General features: G+C 43.8%; 1 protein-coding gene across 4 annotated transcripts in view; it reads left to right on the top strand.

Annotated features, from left to right (window-relative positions):
• The window catches only part of LOC146869588 (butyrophilin subfamily 2 member A2-like), a 253,067-nt gene that overhangs the window by 151,558 nt on the left and 80,254 nt on the right, over positions 1–21,255 (top strand). For 2 of the 4 annotated variants that reach the window (XM_085606894.1, XM_085607058.1), the window contains exons 4-6: positions 13,964–13,984; positions 17,554–17,574; positions 18,504–18,524. In XM_085606894.1, the coding sequence (XP_085463020.1) occupies positions 13,964–13,984; positions 17,554–17,574; positions 18,504–18,524 (63 nt within the window). The remainder of the gene's footprint in view (positions 1–13,963; positions 13,985–17,553; positions 17,575–18,503; positions 18,525–21,255) is intronic. The other 2 variants (XM_085606981.1, XM_085607145.1) reach the window with 1 other exon arrangement.

The raw sequence follows: 21,255 nt of genomic DNA on the forward strand, positions 1-21,255 counted from the left end.
AAAAGTGATAGAATAATCTGCTTTTATCTTTTATCAGGTAATGTGACGTGTCTTAGTGCGACGTAGGATAAACAAAAGTACACTGACACAGAACAAAACACACATAAAACATAAAACACACACTCTATGCAAATAGAACAACACACCATTGGTTATTAATATCCAATATCTATATGCTGGCCGTTATTTGGTGGTAAGGCAAGAAAGATAAACATACTTAAATACAAAGCATCATGAGCCTGATGGACGGGTGGTTGGAGTGCCTGATAGGCTATCTATAGAAAGAAAAATAATAAAGGTATACCCAACAAGGGTTAGTCACAAATGACACAAGGTCCTCCTGACTGAAAAATGGGAGGATTACCATAACGGCTATGCCGTACTTACGACTCCCGGGTTCACTGCCCTGTGGAATACAACCTCCCCGTGTGGCTCCGTCGTACAACTGAGTGCGGGGTTGGGTTCGTTTTAAATACCGGATTTGACCGGTATCGCTGAATGGCAGTGGCGCGAAAGTAGGTAAGTTGAGCGTGAAGATGAGGCTCCTCTAGCTCCGCCATGAGTGACCCGGAACCGGAAGTATCCGGATCCGTGCAAAAAAACGGGTATCCGAAAGGTGACTAATAATGAAATGGCCGTAATTGTGTGTACGGCACTTCTGGTGGGAAATATAGATTAATCTGATTATGACACAACCGGCAAAATAGCAGAGGCCTCCCTGGTCATCTTTCCTACGAATGAAATCAACAATTGCTAAAAGCACTGATTCGGTGCTGTGACTGCTCCTAAACCTGTTTTGAGAAGGGTCCAGGAGTTCTTGGTCTGTGAGGTACTGGGCCAATGCCTCGTTGATAGGATTCTCTAGGATTTTAGCTGGGGCAGGCAACAAAGAGATTGAGCACAGATCTTTTAAATCAGCTGAATCCCCACTGGGCTTTTACTTCAGTGGAATGACAACTGCCTCCTTCCAACCCCGAGGATACACACCAGTCTCCAAGACCAGACAATAGACCTTCTGCAAGGCATCCGCAATAAGGTTAGGGCCCAGCTGCGGGCATGGATCATCCGGTGAGGCCAGGAGTTGATTCTTCCATGAAGAGCCTTAATTTTAGGCGCAAGCAACAGGGAGAACCTGGTTAAGCAGCTGCAAATAGGCAGTTCTGAAGTAACACCTTTCCCACTGGGGACGATAGACCTCTCCTTCTGTTCTGGCACCCTGAAATCACTTGAGATGCCAGGAAAGCCTTCAATAATCTTCATGATCTTGTCGCTAAAGGACTCTGCTACCTTATTACAGAAAAAGTGGGAGTTTTCTATTGGCTGGTGTATAGGAGGCAACAAGAGCATAAAACCGTCTTGATGAGTTCTTTAGGAATTTTGTTTGCAGATCTTATCGTCTGAGCGAAGTACAATATTGACTCCTAATTTACACTTATGAATTTGGGAATAAGCTCCCTGTGTTTGTTTTTCTCTTCCGAATCGAAAGCCAATCTCCATCTCAGTTCCTGTCTCCTACTCTGCTTTGGGAAGTCCTTAATCTCTTCTGAAAACCATGAAGCAGATAGTTCCCTCCTGCCCTTAGGCTTAGCTCTGACTAGAGGTGAAACCTCCTCAATGGCTGACCTAATCCAATTGTTAGGATTCTCTGCAGGGGAACCTGGACTGCTAACGTCCTTCTCCTTAAATTTCACAAAAAGGCTTCAGAAAAATTGTCAACTGAGATTTGTCTCCATTTTCCAACACTGTTTGCAATTTCCTGTGTGCTTTCCAACATATGTTCCATGCGCTCACTAAACATCACCATACTATGGTCAGGCCACCTTAACGGTAGACAATCACCCACAATCAGGGTCTCTTGGTTGGAAAAAAACCCCATCCAAATTGTGACCGGCTCTATGGGTCATAGCATTAACCCGTTGACTAAAGTGGAAACTATGCATAAGATACACGAAAGCCCTGGTGTGGCGATTGCCCTCTTCTTCTGGAATGGAGGTTGACATCCCCCAAGAAGGTGAAGTTACCTCAAGAAATAAAGGGCTCAAGCACTTAATAACCAGCTCAGAATGCACTGCTTTTTAGGAGGACCAGGTGGACGGTAGGTCAGCAGCCCCACTGGATCAAAGATTGTTTGTTTTCAATTTTAAAAATACCCCACCTTCAATGATGGCTCTAACGTACAGCTCAGCTGCTCCCTAAAAATGATAGCAAGTCCTCCCCCCTCCGTGTGCTCCTATCAAGCTTCACCACCGCATACCCCCGATGGAGTGCAACTGCAAAGTGCTGTTCCGAATCCTCCTTGGCCCATGTCTCAGTGATAAACAAACAATCTAACTGAGATATCCCAACCATCTGAATACTCTCTATACTATGTTTTATGAGAGAGCAGGAGTTGACTAACGCAGAGTGTAGAGCCTCCTCTGTCCTCATCACATCTCTAGTGTGCTCATCCCTGCCATACCAAGGTGACACTCTCTCCAGAGGCAGCACCCCCTAGACTCTGAACTCATAGAGGTCCAATTACAAGAAGGGAAACACCACGGTCCCACTATCCTGGGGTCCATACCTTCCCCTCTCCCACAACTCACTTTCTGCTCAAAGTTCATTAGAGCCAGCCTAGTGTAGCTCAAACGATCTTTGGCTGTACAAAAACTGACCGCATCCCTGGCCCCTGGTCCCGCCCTGGCACGGACAGGCGTAGACTGACTTTCTGGCAACTTTAAAAGCCAGAGGCAATCACATACTGCACAAATGAGCACCAAACACTAGAACCCTCACCCTATAGTGCGTATAGAGCGTGGTGGCACTACAAAAATGGCTGTCAATTGAAAGAACAGGCCTGAGATTTCACATAATGGCACTAAATTAAAATCACAGAAAATCACAACAGAAGCAACAATTAAGTCAGTAAAAGTAAGATTAAAAAAACGGCGTTAGCCTACAAGGCCGGCCATGGCACAGTAGTCTCTCCAGGCCCGCATCTGCGCATCTGTGTGTTTAAATGCTGGGGTCAAGCACATACTGCGGAACATTAAACTAGTATATATAAAATGTTCAATAAAACAAAAATGCACACTATAATCTGAGTTCACATAGATCGATTGACTAAGCAGACATTGCCAAAGGACTATCAAAAGTCCTTCTTCTGTTGACTAAATACTATTATTCCTTGCGAGCCTGCAATGGTCATTTTAGCTCTGACTCCCCCGGGAGTTATACCTATAATGGAGTTGGCCACCCCTCTATCCTGGATTATATCATAGTAGAAACCAGGATGTGGGGCCAGGTTAAGGACTTCATTGTCCAGCTGTGCCATGATAGTGATCATAATTCTTTCATACTTGAACTCATTTTGCCAACGACTAGGGATGAACCAGCAGAAGCATCCGCTATTGATGACAGACTGACACTAACCAACAACAGGCCGAAAGTCAGGTGGACCTGGCTAGAAAAATCCCATGAAGAAATGGCTTTCCTATTTGAAGCCATTACACCCAACCTTGAGGCCATGTCAGAGCTTGTAAAGTCAGGAGACATCGCTGCCTCCCTTACAGAGGTTGCAAAGATCAATGAGACCCCCACCTCCAAGCTGGAGGAGGTGTTTTGGACAGCGTGTGCAAGGGGACATGGGAGGATGCCGAAGCAGTCATGGTTCAATGGAAGTTGTCGGGTGGCAAAAAAGGCATTGATAGAGACCATAAAATCCAAGTGTAATATTGCAGTAAAATCAGCAAGGTCCCTCTATAAAACCACCATTGCATCTGCTAATCGGCATGGGAAATGGATCAATGGGATAGTTTGAAACTGGCCCTGGAGACAAGAGATATGAAAACATTCTGGATCATTATATCTACAGGTAGCAACAAAGGAAAGGCGACCTTCGAGCCAAACATAGCGGCCGATAGTTGGAAAGAGCATTTTTTGGTTCTTTATGCTTCATATGCTGTTGAGGCCAGTAGCCTGACTTCAGCTAATCCGACCCCCTCGGTGTCTGAAATAGCTATCCCCGAGATCACTCTGTCAGAAGTCACAATAGCCCTTGGTAGAATAGTTCCTGGGAAAGCTGTAGGCCCGGACAAGATACCAGGGAATCTTTATCGGGCAGAACCCAAGATTTGGGGTCCTTATTTTTGGGTGTTTGTTAATGCCATTTTACAGGGAATGGCCCTTCCTGCAACCTGGTCAGGTGCTGAGATCCTTCCGGTATACAAAAAGGGATCACCTCTATTACCTACAAACTACAGACCGATCAATTTGATCAATGTTTCACAAAAAGTATTTGCCAGGATTTTATTAGATCATCTGCAATCTTGGTTGGAGGAACATAAGATCATGACCCCCTTGCAGGCCGGCTTTAGAGAAAAAACATCAACAATAGACCAGATTTTCAGGCTCCAACTCCTTTATTGGAAAACAGTACATCTCGAATGAGGTAGCCTGTATTTGGTCTTTGTGGACCTCAAGTGTGCATTTGACCTGGTACCCAGAGATGCTTTGTGGAGGGTTCTGAGTGAACTAGGACTACCCTTCTATCTTTTGGATATATTGAGAAGGTTACACAATGGTAACTATGCCCAAATTAGGTATGGGAAAAATGGGGAACTCATGCCGCCCATCCCTGTCAACAGGGGAGTAAGACAGGGATGTGTGCTTGCCCCTACCCTGTTCTGCATCTACATCAATGGACTAGTAAGTGCACTGAGTGAACTTAAGGACATAGACGCCCCCAAACTAGCGCACAAGCTAATTCCGGCCATGATGTTTGAAGACGATACCCTACTCCTCTCCAAGTCTCCTATGGGTATCCAGAGAATTTTAGACGGGTTTTGTGAGTTCCGTTGGTCTATGGGGTTGGAGATCAACATCCAAAAAACTAAATGTATGGTCTTCAACCCCAATAGATCAACCCGCCCTAACCCATGCATGAACGGTACTCCCCTAGAGCGGGTATCTATATTTGACTACCTGGGGCTTACACTTACTGAAAAAATGGCCTGGGAGCCTCAAATAGATAAGTCAAATCTTAAACTGGCTCAGACCGCAGGTGGCCTGGCCAAGTTCCATAGAAAGTTGTTCCATAAGCTGGTTAGTTCAGTCATGGAGATCTATAAAACCCAGCTTAGGAGTGCTGCCCTATATGGGGCTGAACTCTGGGGGCACTCTCACCTTAGGCCCATTGTTAAAACAGAGAACAGCTTTCTTAGGCAGTTATTCAGATTACCGGTGAGTTCCCCTCTGATTCCACTGCGTATGGATCTAGGGGTGAGACCCATCGCAGAGGAAATTGGCTGCAGACCTCTACTATTTTGAGACTCCTCGGCATATGAAAGCTGTCATGGTTTGCACGTATTAGGGAAGACCTTTGTGCAATTGCCAGAGACGATCTTTGGGATAATCCAGATACAGCCTGTCTGAGAATCTCGCATAAACAATTAGTTACCAGTTGTTGGGGTGGCAAACTCGATAAACTCCATGAAGATTCTATCACTGGTTCTCTTACATCAAACTTTCTGGATGTGAAGGTTACGTATAATATTGAGCCATGCCTAGATTAAATCCGACCGGCATTAGCCAGGAAACTGTATGTGCAGTTTCGGCATGGCTGCCTTCCCTTGCATTCCATCACCAACAAGTGGTCCAGTGGTACTTCATTGAGGTGTCCTGCATGTAGCTCTGGTGAGGAGTCTGGACTCCATGTTTTCTTCTTTTGCCAGGGATACCATACAATTAGTCACAGATGGTTGATCCAGTTGTGTAGGAACCTTGGCACAACCCAGTGCAAAGAAGCATTCAGGCTCTTAAAATGTAACACTGAACTTCACATTGTCTATGCGGTATCTCGTTTTTTAAGCTCAATGTGGTGGTCACGGATGGGCTATGTGATTAACCTTCGCATTGTTTTCATCTCAAGTACCATCTTAACCTATGATTTGTTTTTACCATGATTCTAGCCTTTTTAACTGTTTTAGCAATGTTTGTATCTTTTTGTGTCTGTTCTTTTATGGTGTATAAACCGAAATAAAGAAATATATGATGATGATGATGACTATTATTCTCTGTATGTCTGTATATTTATGTTAGCAAAAATATGCTGATGTCCTGTTCGCTATCAAAAATAAGTATTAGAATAAGTACAGAGCAACTGCAAGCACACTGAATTTGATCTTTGTGTTTTTACAATAGTTAAAGGGGGCTTATTTTTCACAGTTTTACTATAAATCCTTCCCCCTAAAGCCGTACCAGGACCCCCCCCCACGTATGAGTAGGTGTGGGTGGTAAACTTTTCTCCTTCAGCAGATCTTGTTGAGTATTCCCCACTGCACGCTCTGCTTGGAGCACAGAGTTTCGGAAAAACTCTTACCAACTGACGCATGGCAGACTTTTCTCGTGCGCGAGCAAGAAACTTAAGCGAAAGACCACCTCCTGGTGAGATTTCTCAATGCGGGAGGTTGCAGCAGGTCGCTACCGTTCAAGTTGATAAAGCTGCCACTCATTGTGTGAAAACTGCCACTCAAGTAGAAAGTCAACTCGAACAGCATAAAAAAGACGTGCCCTCTGGGGAAATTCGCACTAATTTCACAGCATGGAACAAGCTCCCTGAGCTAGAAATCAGCACGAGCAGTGTGACGTACCGCATCTCTGCCACTCACAGAAAACTGTGGAATCTTGTGGAGTTATTGGTTAACTCTACGGAATTCTGGGGAGTGAAACTTGCATGTTCTGCCCAGGCCTAATTATGAGCCATCCACTTAGCCAACATCACTTCAAATGATGGCACTTCAAGAAATTGTGAATGTGGTTTGGTTCGTTATTTAAATATGTATTATATATATATAGCAATCTGCATTGAAGAATGAGTGGATATATAAATATAAATATCAGGATGGAGGATTTAGTAGCAGTGTGATTGACCGTTTACTTGACTAATTTATAGTGACTAAACTGTGTGAATATCTGTATCACTTTGTCTGTTGTTTGTAAACTGCTGCACCAGTTGGTTACTAGCTACGTGAAAGTCTATATTAGTTATTGATTAGTTAACTGAGTATTTGTATGGGAGAGTGAATGTGTGTGTGGTTCGGTGGGGGGTGTGTGACTGCCCAAAGATGTGTGAATGCTTGATTCAGTAGGTATATGAGGTTAAAACTACATGTTATAACAGATGAGTGAATATCTTTATGGGTATGGTGATGAGCAAATATATCTCTCAATGGTACATGTCCAACAAACTGGAAAAATAAAAAGCAGTGTATGTGACAGTTGTTGTATATAAATAAGTATACATAAGACTCCGTGATAGTATGAGTGACTGTGTGGATAACTGTATACTTGTAATAGTGATTTTACAACACACTAAGTATGAGTTACTATCTATATGAATAAATGAAGTGGTGTTTGTATAAGTGTGTAGCTGACTAAATGTAAGTATGATCCATTGTCTGCATAAGTGAGTAGGATGACTGCATAAGTGAATAGGATGTGTGCTGGTGTGTAATGCCGATATAGGTGTATAAGTATATTTGATAGTGTTCTATTGATCATAGACAGCATGTATGAGTGAATTAGTGAGTGATTAGATGTGTGTGTAGATCTAGGACTCACTGAGTGGGTTTTTAGAAAGTTGTATTGGTGTGTCAATGGATTCAAATATGGTACTCTGTATTTTACAGCGAGTGATGAAAGGTTATACTAGTGTATGATGAGGTGCATCTGATTGTCACGTGGATGATGTCATCAGTGATGTCATTTGAGATGTCATCAGTGATGTCACTGACCATGTTATGAATGCTGTAATATGTGATATCATCAGCAGTGGATTGCGGGCACGCAAGTTATTGTTAGCAGAACTAACTATAACAGAGGAATTTCAATGGTTTTGTACGAGTGAAATGTCCAGCTAACTATTACAGCCCTGAAACCTATGGTTTTTTCAGTGAATTTCTAAGGTTTTTTAAATGCTAATTCCTAACTATAACATGTCTGAAACCTATGTTTTTTTCAGTGAATTTCGAAGGTTTTTTAAATGTAATAATAGTATATGTATTTTTTTTATACTGATTTTCTACAGTTTTTTTAACTGTTTATTTTTACATATTTTATTTTTTAAATTACAATATATATTTTTAATATAAATTGAAATAAAAATGTTTTTTAAAATATTGAAACTGAAATATTGTTTTTTGTTGTTGAATGTATAAGTGCAGAACTATAAGTGTGTTGGTTAGTTAGGGGACTGCATGCATATTGGATAGGGGTTTGAAGCAGTCCATGTGCTAAGGCCTGGCTGAATGATTAGAGTACTGCAAGGAGAGTGCCTGTGTGAATTTATAAGTTATTGGGTTTTGGCGCAGTGAATGGATTACTACATGGTGCTGAATGGGTCACTGGAGAAGTGCAAGGGGAGTGACCGGGTATTTGCTGGAGTGTATAGATAGTGACTGGGGAATTGAAGGTGTGAAAGAAAGGTGTGGAGGTGGTTAGAGGACTGCATGCATAGTGGATAGGGGTTTGAAGCAGTCCATGTGCTAAAGCCTGGCTTGCTGGATGAGTTCTTGGGTACTGACTGAATGATTAGACTACTGCAAGGAGAGTGCCTTGGTGAATTTATAAGTGTTTGGGTTTTGGCGCAGTGAATGGATTAGTACATGGTGCTGAATGGGTCACTAGAGTGCAAGGGGAGTGAGTCCTAGAGCCAGTGCTATGCTAACAGACACTTAGAATACAGTTAAAACACCTACATACACTAGGGAACACTATGTGTTGGGGTACCCCTGTGATTAGAATGACCTCCTCTGTAAGCCCCTAGTATATAATAGGGCAGGGGGATTTAAAAATACCACTTAAAACGAGCCACAGGGCGCGTTTGCACACTGGTGAAGGGAGGGGGAGGCTAAACTGACGTGTGCAATCATGCCCTGTGGTCATTTTGATTTGGGGGATAATGTCCCCTTGAATCCTGAGTGTCCCTTGGGTCCAACTAGCCCACCAGGTACCTCCAGTTAGTGCCACAGAGCTGAGTTGCAGAGAGGTGTGAAAAGTGGCACGGCCTGCACTACCTCTCTGCAACGCAGCGCAGTGGCGTTTACTGGAAGCACCTGGTGGACTAGTTGGACCCCAGGGGCCCTCAGGATTGAAGGCAAATAATTTCCCCATCTTAAAACCCGCCACAGGGCATGTTTGCACACATCACCTCAGACCCCGTCCCCTCCCTTCACCACTGTGTAAATGTGCCCTGTGGCCGTTTTAATTTGGGAGATTAAGTTCCCTTGAATCCTGAGTGTCCCTTGGGTCCAACTAGCAAACTAGCCCACTAGGTACCTCCAGTAAGCACCACAGAGCTGCGTTGCAGAGAGGTGTGAAAAGTGGCACGGCCGGGCCACCTCTCTGAAACACAGCGCAGTGGCGCTTACTGGAAGCACCTGGTGAGCTAGTTGGCCCCCTGGGGCTCTCAGAATTTAAGGGGAATTATTTCCCCAGCTTATGACGCGCCACAGGGCGTGTTTTCACACGTCATCTCAGGCCCCATCCCCTCCCTTCACCACTGTAAACGCGCCCTGTGGCCGTTTTAAGTTGGGAGATTAAGTCCCCATGAATCCTGAGGGTCCCTAGGGTCAAACTAGCCCACTAGGTACCTCCAGTAAGCGCCACAGAGCTGCGGTGCAGAGAGGTGTAAAAAGGGGCGTGGTCTCTGAACACCTGTCTGAAACGCAGCTCCCTGGCACATACTTGAGATACCTGGTGGGCTAGTTGGCCCTCTGGGACCCTCAGTATTGAAGGGGAATTAATTCCCCAACTTCCAACTCGCCAGGGGGTGCGTTTGCACAATGGTGAAGGAAGGGGGCGGGGCCTGAGGTGACATGTGTGCAAACTTTGCCCTGTGGCGCATTGTAAGTTGGGGAATTAATTCCTCTTCAATCCTGAGGGTCCCTGGGGACCAACTAGCCCACCAGGTACCTCCTGTATGCGCCAGGGAGCTGCGTTGCAGAGAGGTGTTCAGAGGCCACACCCCTTTTTACAACGCTCAGCAATGCAGCTCTGTGGCGCTTACTGAAGGTACCTGATGGGCTAGTTGGCCCCCAGGGACCCTCAGGATTGAAGAGGAATTAATTCCTCAACTTAAAACGCGCCACAGGGCCTGTTTGCACACATGTCACCTCAGGCCCCGCCCCGGCAAACGCACCCCGTGGCGCATTTTAAGTTGGGGGATTAACTCCCCTTGAATCCTGAGGGTCCCTGGGGTGCAACTAGCCCACCAGCTACCTTCATTAAGCGCCACAGATCTGCGTTGCAGAGAGGTGTAAAAAGGGGCGTTGCCTTAGAACACCTCTCTGCAATGCAGCCCGCTGGCGCATACTGGAGGTTCCTGGTGGGCTAGTTGGCCCCCAGGGACCCCCAGTATTCAAGGGGAATTTGTTCCCCTTCTGCAAACACGCCAGAGGGCGCCTCTTAAGGCTGTTGATTCTTACCGATTGTTCGTTTGTGTATTCTTCCCAAAGCTCTATTTACCTCTGGGCATCTCTTGCTTGTGATCTGTTTCCATGTAAAACCATGTAACCGTCATTCAGTGTGCTTCCTCCTTGAGTATCTCTATGGTGCTTGTCGGACGAGGCCCCATTCATGAATGCTAATAAATGACCTATGCTTTGTACTTCACTCCAGTGTCGATTCCTCCTTACTTGTTAAGAACCCGTGGACGAAGAGGTGACCCTTCACCAGTGGGTTTTAATAAATCTGCTTCCACACAGGAAGTTCCTTCACTTTACAGTAGCCGAGAGCCACTTTCAATTCAAATTCCTCCCTTTCGGCCTCAGATCGGCAACAACAGCCAGGAATTCTGTGACAGCCTGTACAAAGCTCTTCAAAGGTCTAGGTCTTACCCTCAACAGGGAAAAGTCAAGCTTGCATCCTTCCTAGAACGCCATTTTTCTGGTAGCCATATTGGACACATCCCTGAACAGAGCATTTCCATCACTAGAAAGAAAAGGCAAACTGATGTTGATGGCGCGTCTCCTCCTAAAAAGGTCACTTTCAGTTTGCCTCTACAAGTCCGTTCTGGGATCCATTTCGTCCTGCATTCCACTGATACCCCACTGCAGGCTACGAATGCGTCCTCTTCAGGAGCAATTGGACTTACAGTGGCATCAGGTGAAAGGATCTTTTGAAGACATGATCACAGTAACTTCGCCAATGAGACAAGCTGCCTCATGGTGGATTCACAAGGTGAACATTTCTTAGGGTCTCTCTTTGCTGGTCACCCCAGTTCCCCAGATAATTACAACTGATGCATCTCTAGAAGGTTGGGGAGCGATCTTACAGGACCTCCAAATAAGTGGTTGATGGCAACAGCATCATAGTCTTTTGCACATCAATTTGCTGGAGCTAAGAGCGATTCACCTAGCCCTACAGGTATTTCTCCCAAGAATAAAAAAATTGTTGGTTCTGATCAGAACAGACAATACCACGGCCATGCATTACGTCAACAAACAGGGCGGCACGAGATCCCGTCTGTTGTCTGTGGAAGCTAAAAGTATCTGGGAATGGGCGATCCTACATGGGGTTTAGCTGAAAGCTGAGCATCTTCCAAGGAATCTCAACAAAACAGCAAATACACTAAGCAGACTAAAGTCAGTCTGCCATGAGTGGTAGCTGGACCAGAGGACGCTGGCGACATCTTCTGGCTTAGGGGTAGGACATCTATAGATCTGTTTGTGACACCGAAGAACACAAAATACCAGTACTTCGCAAGCTGGCATCACCATCCGGGATCCTGGTGGCGTGTGTTTTCGATGGTATGGTCAGGTGTCTTTGTCTATGCTTTTCTCCCCATTCCTCTTCTCCCGAGGCTTCTCAGGAAGTTGAAGGCAGAACCCTGCAAAATGATCCTCACAGCACCGTCCTGGCCTCACCAGTACTGGTACACAGAGCTTCTTCTTCTGTTGGTGGAACAACCGATTCCCTTGGATCCTATCCCATCATTGCTGACGATGTCCCAGGGCCAAGTGCTGCATCCGGATCCCAAATCCCTTCAATTATCAGCTAGGCTCCTGAGCACAGAAAGTTTGTTTTACCTGAATCTGTCTTCCGAGTGTAGAGACATCCTTTCCCAGGCTCATGCTCAGAGTAAGAACAAGACATACCAAATGAAGTTGAAGAGGTTCTGATTCTGGTGCCAAAAATCAGGAGTTCACCCTTTCTCTTCCTCGGCTCAGGAGATTCTTCCTTATATCCTTTCCTTTGTAAAAGCTGGTTTAGCTCATGCATCCATCAAAGTTCATCTTGCAGCCATCTCTCGTTTCAGAAGAACGTCTTCAGGCCCTTCTCTATGGTCAGTAAGGATAATAAAACAATTTATGAAGGGGCTTTTTCGGGTTTTTCCCTCCGATCAAACCTCCTCCTCCACTCTGGCACCTTAATATAGTCTTGGCTCAGCTCATGAAACATCCTTTCGAGCCTTATAAGGCACCATAAACCAATGTATAAACAGTGATACTTGGTAGTGGGTGGTTGGTAAAAAAGAATAGGAAATCTTGGGAAACCTTAGCCTCATTGTGAATGAACTTTGAATTATGTCTGCACATTAATTGTACTTACAGAGGGAGAATGTTATAGCTCCTTTTGGACAAAACCACTGTAAATCCACGGTCTAGGAGGTACTCTTTTCCAGAAACTTTTAGAAAGATGGCATCTGGTTCAAGTTTGGTGTCTCTGGAATCCAAATTTTAAATGCTAACTTATGGTGGAGTCGGATTTTAAATTACGAAAGTTGGAATTTTCTTGCCTTATCCATTGGTGCCTGCAGTCTATCTGACTGGGTGTAGTGTGCAGCGGGGCTATTGAATATTCCTCCTAGACAGCCACACATAATGGAAGTTTAGGTGTGACTGGGTGGGACAACACTGGCAGGATGGGAGGGAGGAATTGGGTCCAGCCTCACTTACACCTGAATAGGCTGTGTTGTGTCTCCCCAAAAAGAGCCTAACGACTCTGCATTCTCACTTCAACCAGCTTGGAGCAAGGGCACACAATGTCGAAAAAGCAGCTCCCACCTTTCAGAACCAGGACATCAGGATATAAAAAGTAGACCTCAAACACCAACTCTTCAGTACACTTCTGGACCTGTAGGTACTCTGCCAGGAAGGAGGAGTGCTGTACTGCTGAAGAACTGCCACTATGCTGAGCAGCTATGTTTCCTTTATACAAAACTAGAAGTCTCCTACACAGTGAGCAAGACAATGCATGATCTTTACCACAACACAAATCACCAATACACACACTAAGGGATTTAATTCAAATTAGACTGTTCGATTCCATCTTGAAAATCTCCAGCAATGCCCATTTTCAGATTTATAACCTATTGTTGGCTGTCTGAGAAGACATTTCAAAATAAAACATTTACAAATGATAGTAGGGTTTTAAAATAGTTTTGAGGGTTACGACATCTGAACATATTGTTTCTTACATATCTTTGAAGCCTTTGTATAAAACTGCATTGAATGTATTACTATTTTATAGACCCCTCACCATTATATTGCAAGGACCTTAATGCATATGCTACAAAAAACAAAACAGGACAATGATTGAGAGGTTTTAGAAAAGTACTAGAAGTGTGAATGTGACAGATCAGTTTGAAACACGTAAACTATTTATGACTATATGAACAGAAATCTCTCATGAATATCATATTTTCACACATTGTGCAAAATGTAATAAGAATATTTAAAAAATTCTCCCAGGTAGCTAATACTACCCTTTCTGAGTTGTCTTTATCTGTCTAGTTTCACAAGTAGGCAATGTAGAAATATTTTACACATCCTGAAAACAAGATTACATTAGACTTCTCTATATGTTCTCTGATAGGTATTTTAATCAAAGCAATATGTAAGTTTATAAATTGAGCAGTAAAACATGGATCTTGTATAACATGTAATTCTAGTGAGCTCATATTAGTTTGTTTTTGTGTACACAGATAATCTCCAAAAAGAAATAGGTGAGTGTAATGGTATTTCTATTAATACAGCGGCATTGGATGCTTTATGATCTCTTCAAGTGGTATTTTGCTGTCACTGTACACGGTAGATCATCTATCCCAGTTCATGCTTGGAAATAGCTTTTGTGGCACCATAATCAGGAACCTTAGTGGCTTCTTGCCTAAAGCTCTCAACTTCTGAAATCCTTCTATTTGTAGATGCTCTGATTCTGGAATATTGTCTAGAAAGACATTAACAGTTTCTGAAATAAGTACTGAAATGAAAGAATGGGCTAGAGGACTGAAATACAAATGTTCCCTTCTCTTGATTAATATCATACTATAAGTGAAGGGCCCAATGTCACATTGCTATCCTCTCCTAGACCATTAGGTTGTACTGACGCCATTGGATTTGCTCTACTGTCTTCAGCTCCTAGATATGTACCAGGTTTTCTTATGAAAAGTTCCAATCCTGCTTCTGATTATTTGGACCCATTCCTCTGAGTTGATGTAATTTCTATTTGGCATCTGACAGGGTTTGATCCTTGTCTGTCTTAGGGCTGCCTTGCCTCTATATCTAAGAGTAAGCATCTTCATACACTTGTAAACTGGGCAATGTCAGGCGTGTTGTGGAAGAACATCTTTCTCGTTTCTGGCAGCATATAGGGGGACAGAGAGGTATCATTTACAGTTTGGCAGATAATGGGAACCGCCAAAAATTGACAAATGCTCCACCCTGTCAATCTTGTGAATCCCTTTGATTTAATCCCCTGGTTGAAAACCACAGCCTGGTGGCCTACCTATCACTGGCCGCCAGGTCATAGTTATGGATTCCTCGCCATATTTAGCGGATAGCTGTTATAACTAAATTTCCAATCTCAGAAAAGTCATGTGAGGCTTCACAAACCTCAGTTTGTAAATCTATAAATGACTCAGTGCATAGGGACAAAATTCCCTGTGCGTTATAGTCCGTGATTCTTCATTAACAAACTTCCACCTTTTGTAGGTTTTTATATCAATACTAAAAATTTTGATGAGCAGGCTAAACAAAGCCATTGTGGCTCTATAGGGTTCTCTATATTCAGTCGGACAATTTTTCAGGAGCTGCACTCTAGGATTAGGATGGGTATATTATGTTACATTATACAGATTTGTATGGCGCGAGTTATCACTCGAGGGTATCCAGGTACTGGAGCAGGAGCGTAGGTCTGGTTGTGCCGGAGCAGGAGCTGAGGATTTACATTGTTATTGTGGCCTTAATTTGAGCATTTCTTTTCAGTTCAAGTAAGCTTCATAGCATCTTAGTGTAGGATTCGTACAAGGCAGGTGGCTGAACAGCATCCATTCACTTTTCATCATCAAGAAGCATCTGAAATATTCCAAGATTTCCCAACTGACACATCTGAGAAGTATAGTCGTGGCCTACAAGTTATACCTTATTGCTGCTGATGTGAGTGGGCATACATTTCATCTATTCTAGGGGATACATAAGACGCAAATAGAGGAATGAGACAGAGGCAGGCCTATGGAAAAGGGATAAAACTAAATTGAATGAACCTGGGGGTATTCAGGCGCTGAATCAGACTGAGAGACAGAGTTTGTTTATGGAAAATGGGGAGATGCTATTTAGTGAATAGCCAGGTTTTTAGGTTTTTCCTGAATTCTAATAAGTTTGCTTTGTTCTTGAGGTCTATGGGGAGCAACTTCCACAGCCACGCTGTGCAGGTTACGATCCCTTCCTCCCCCCAGTTAACTAGTTTCAATTTAGGGAATACAAGGTTTCCACTGGAAGATGAGCGACGAGATCGTGCCGAAATGTAATGTTCGGAGCGCTGTCTCAAATACGAAGGGTCAAGTAATAACGCTGCCGTGTTCTGCAGTGTCTGCAACTTGTGCAAGAATCTTTTGAATGTTGATGAAGAGTGCATTGCACTAATGCAACTTAGAGGAAATGAGAGCCATAACTACAGCTTTTTGCAAGGTCATTGGCACGTAGGGCAAGACTTTTCTGTGGATTCTCAAGACATAAAAGCAGGAAGATGTAGTGTGATTTATCCGTCCTTCGAAGGATAGCTTAGTGCTGATGATTAGTCCCAAATCTTTTACTTCACTCCTTGGGGTAGGCAGGGTTCCAAGTTCTTGAGGCCACCAGTTAGGAGACCAAAAGGATGGGTTATTGCCAAACAGTAAAACCTCAGTTTTTGAGGAGTTGAACTTCAGGCAGCTATTCTGCATCCAGCTGCTATGTGGAGCATGCAATCGTGAAATTGAACTGCCGTGGCCTCAGGGTTACCTGCTATCGACACAACAATCTGCGTGTCATCAGCGTAGGAGACCAGCGCAAAACCATGAGATTTGATCGGTGCTGCCAGCGGGGTAACATACAGATTAAATAGAGTGGGGCTCAGGAATGAACCCTGGGGCACTGCGCATGTCAGTGAGAAAGCTGGTGATGTAAAGTCTCCTAAAGACACTGTTTGAATTTGGTCGACTTGGAAGGGTGTTAAGAATTTGAGTGCTTTGTCGTTTATACCAAACGATCCACGTCAGTCGATTGGGAGAGTATGGTTAAGTGTGTTGAACATGGTTGAAAATTCTAATAAGAGCAGGCCCGCATTGCTCCTGCGATCTGTTGTCTGTTTGACTTCCTCAGTGGCTGTGACCAGTGCCAGCTCAGTGCTGTGGTGAATACGGAAACCAAACTGAGTTAGATAGAGACTCTAATTATTGTCTATAAAAGTTGCCAGCCCTTGATTGTTGGTCTCTTGGCTATCATTTAAAGTGGTAATATGGGCCTTTATTTAACTTTAGATCCCTCACAGACTGTACCTGATGGTTATTCTGTAAGAGACCTCAGAAGGGGCACAGACAGTGTTGATCATACAGATAAAAATAGCATTCCCCTTCCTGTCCTAGCCTAGAACTTTCATAGACAGTCCCTTTGCTGTTCTGGTGGGATTAGCCCAGTATGCTGAAATGCTTTTAGATATAACCAGAATATTGTTAGAAATGACCTAAAATGGTATTAGGAGAAATGGCTCTGTCCACAGTGACGAAACAGAAAGTAAGTCAACTATTGTTTTTGTATTGTGTTGTCTTTTAGTGGCACTCATTTGAATCAAGAAAGTAACAAGGGCAGCTATTTTGGGATTTAGGCTCATCATTGTTTTTTTATGTGTCATTTATGACCTGTATAGCTCTTTTCTTATTTCAATCTTTAATAATATTGTGAAATATATATTTTATGCACCATATTATGAAAGTATCATGTATTCTGAATGAGTGCACAAACGCAATTTTTTCACACAGCCACTAAAAGGAACACTTGGTTGTAGGTCTTGTAATGTTCTAAATGCACATTAATTTGTTCTGTTCAATGCTGACTGTCAAATGCTCATTGTGGTGTGACACTTTTGAGCTCATCATTTTTAATATCATGCCCTTAATTTTTGTAAATAGCTTGAATTTAGAGAATTTCACCACAGTTGCTATAATATTGACGAGAGGAACAAGTCTTGAAAGTTTGCCTTTGAAATTTGGAGTAATGGAGTATTAAATCTGCACAAGTAACACATTTGTCCCTATTTCAGAAACTCTCCAGAAGGAAAAAGGTATGTGAATTGCATTGATACAAAGGTGAGAGTAAGAACAAATCAAGTCAAGATAGTGTACTTCTGTTAAGCTACTTGCCTGAAGAATGTTACTGCCTATCTTGCATCATTTGTTTATAATGATGTTGGGAGCGATATTTTGCTTTATAGAGGGGCTATTAGCCGGACTATGTCTCCTTTATACAAAAACAGAAGGCTCCTACGCAAGGCTGGGCCCACTCTGCACCGCAACACTAAACACCAAGACACACACTAAACACCAAGACAGACACTCAATTTAGACACTTCAACTCCATCTTAAAAAATATTCAGAAATGCCCATTTTCAAATTCATAAATGAAGTGTTGGCTATTCCAGCAGACAGTAGAATTTCAAAAAGATTGTAGGTTTAAAAAAAATACTTTTAAGGTTCTCAAAATCTTAACATTTAGTTTATTTCATATCCTTGAAGCCTTTCTATAGAATGCATTGAATTTATTACTTATTTACAGACCCACTAACCAATATAGTGCAAGTCAACTTGATATTCATATACTTGACTGAGGAATTTTAGAAAAGTATAAAAATTGTGAATGTAATAGGTCAGTTTGAAATGCATAGATTATCTATGACTACACAAACAGAAATATCACTTGAATAGTACATTTCAGACATTTTGCAAAGAGTAATACAAATATTTAGAAACTCCTACCTGATAGCTAAATACTACCCTTTCTGACTTGTCTTTATCTGTCAAGTTTCACCAGTAGGCAATGTAGAAATAAATTACACATCTTCAGAACAAGAATACATTATCCTTCTCTATATTTTCACTGATAGATGATTTAATTAAAGCAAGAAGTGAGTTTATAAATGAGCAATAAGTGATGGATCTTATATTAAAACAAATTCTAAGGAGCTCACGTTAAGTTTTTTTTTTGTGTACACAGATAATCTCCAAAAAGATAAAGGTGAGTGTGATGGTCTTTTTATTAATACAGTGGCATTGGATGCTTTATGAACTCTTCAAGTGGTATTTTGCTGTCGCTGTACACAGTAGATTGTCAATCCCAGTTTAACCTTGGACACTGTTTTTATGGCATCATAACATGGAACCTTAGTGGCATCTTGCCTAAAGCTCTCAAATTTTGATAACATTTCATTCCTAGATGCTCTGATTCTGGAATATTATCTACAAAGACATTAACAGATTCTGAAACGAGTGCTGAAATAGAGGAATACAATACACATTTCCTCTTCTCCTCTTCACATTACTGGGCTTGGTTGACAGTTGGGCTTTTGTGTATTCCTCCTAGGCAGCCACACATAATGGGAGATTAAGTGTGACTGTATGAGCAATCAAAGGCAGGTTGGGAGGGAGGAGTTGTGCACCGCCACTAGGCTGTGTCGTGTCTCACCACAAAGGCCCAACGGCCGCGCATTGTCTCTTCAGCCAGCTTGGAGCCAGGGCAGGGGAGGGATGGAATTCTCTGCTCTTTAAAGACAATGTCTAGAAGCTTCTACCACCTTTCAGAACCAGGGCATCAATATATAAAAAGGCAACCTCAGATACCAAATCTTCAGTACACTTCTGGACCTGGGATACTCTGTCAGGAAAAAGTACTGTTGTGCTGCTGGAGGACTGCCACTCTGATGGACTGCTGCTGTGAAGGAACTGCGGCCCTGCTATGCTGAACTGCTGCCATCTTACCTGGGTGACAAGGACTGAACCTACATCTTTTGAACCCAGAACACAGAGTGTCTACAAGGGCCAGATGGCTGGCCTCCTGATCTGAAGCCTCAGGCATATAACAGGCTTGGAACCACCATGCACCTGGCCTCTGCCGTCTGTGAGTCTAACCTGCCAAGTGGTGCTACTCAAGTCCTTGACCCTTGGAAGTGGACCTAAGGTGCTTGCCAGCTGAACCAATGCATCTTCTCTGAGTGGCACATCACCGAGCAAAATAGGCACATCTCATCTGCGGAGTCGCACATCCCTGAGCAGAATGGACACTTTACCACTGCGGCGTGGATTGGATCCTTCAAAAAGACCCTCTTCACCTCCGCAGTCCTCAGGACCGACGCATCATTCTAACGGTGCTGTGCGGGGCATCCACAGACCATGTCCTCGATCTCATGTCGAAGGCAATCTCGACGACAGTGATGGACAGAGCATCGCAGCTCCTTGGAACTGAACCTGTGCCAGCTGAATGCCACATACCGGATAGCGGACTTCGCATCATAAGCCCTGTTGACTGGATTCTCAACAACGATGCAACAGGACCTCACACCACAGCCTTGCCACATCTCGAACCAACATATCGCTTCGGCTGCGCTGCACATCTTTTATGCAGATCCACGTAACTCTCTGCAACCAGGATTTCGGGTACTCTGTTCAACAGGCCTAACTGGGTCCCTGTAGCCAGCCTGCACGCCATAACTCAGGACCATTTCGTGGATCGCTGGGGTTAAATAGCTACAACAAGCCAAATGCAGCCCTGATTCACGTTTGTGGCGCTTGGCCTGACTAATAAGCTTATGCACTCAGTGCGATTCTAAGCACTTTCGTCCCCAATAGAATATCCAGAAGTATTTTCCAAGTGACTTTTGGCTCAGTAAATTACAAGCATTGAGCTCTCACGTCATTGCAACTTTTGTCCATACGTTCGGTTTTGGAAGAGCATCCAAATATACAGCTCTTTATTCCTCTTTCGTGTGACCACTCTCTGCTGATATGGCTGAGCACCCCTGAACAACTTAGAATCCCTCGGCCCCTCTGTAATTTAATTACAGGTACTCCGCATTCATCGAACATTACCTTTTTTTGTTTTTTTTGAAACCTTTATTACAGAAGTCAAAAGAGATACAAAAATGGGCCTACAACCTTCGGGCCGGCCGCTAGCAAACAATAAGAGCATAGAATACAAGTGGGAAACACACGCTGCAGCGTGAGAGAGATCACAGGAGTTGGAAAGAAAAAACATTGGCGGCCACACCGTCCGGACCCCCCATATGGCGGTTCCATTTTTATGTAAGAAATAACAAACAAATCCACAAGGCAGCAAGAAGGCGAAGCAGCAGTATGAGCTCCCCTGGGGAGGACCCTACCGATCCACAGGAAAAGCGGGGGGGGACAGGCCGGAGCGGAAACAAAGTGGACTCAGTACCCAGAACCAAGGAGACAAGGAGACTAGGGAGACGGGGCCAGTGCCAGATCAGGCGTCATTGGCGGGGTACAAATTCCGCCACGGTAGGAGTTCCAGGGGCCCCATACTTTCACCCATTTCCCAGGCTTACCTCTCGCGACATACACCACTTTTTCCCGAAACATACACCAATCCATGTTGTCCTTCCATGCCGAGATCGTTGGAGACCTCTGGGAGCCCCACAATTGCGCTATGTCACGCTTGGCCACCATATAGCCCAGAGTCACCCACCACGTCTGCGGCAATGAGTAATCAGTCGGCTCCCACACATTTAGCAGACACCTCCTCGCCTCAGGAAGCATCGGCACATGTGTGACCGCCTGCAACACCGCATGCACACCACGCCAGAATCGCGCCACCTCCGGACATTCCCACAAAATATGGACGAAGGTCCCTAAGGAACCACACCCACGCTTACACAACCCATCCACGGAATATCCCATACGCTTCAGACCCGGCCCCGTAACATAGACCCTATGGAGTATTTTGAGCTGGA

This window comes from Triturus cristatus, chromosome 1_1, assembly GCF_964204655.1.
Source record: "Triturus cristatus chromosome 1_1, aTriCri1.1, whole genome shotgun sequence".
Lineage (NCBI taxonomy): Eukaryota > Metazoa > Chordata > Amphibia > Caudata > Salamandridae > Triturus > Triturus cristatus.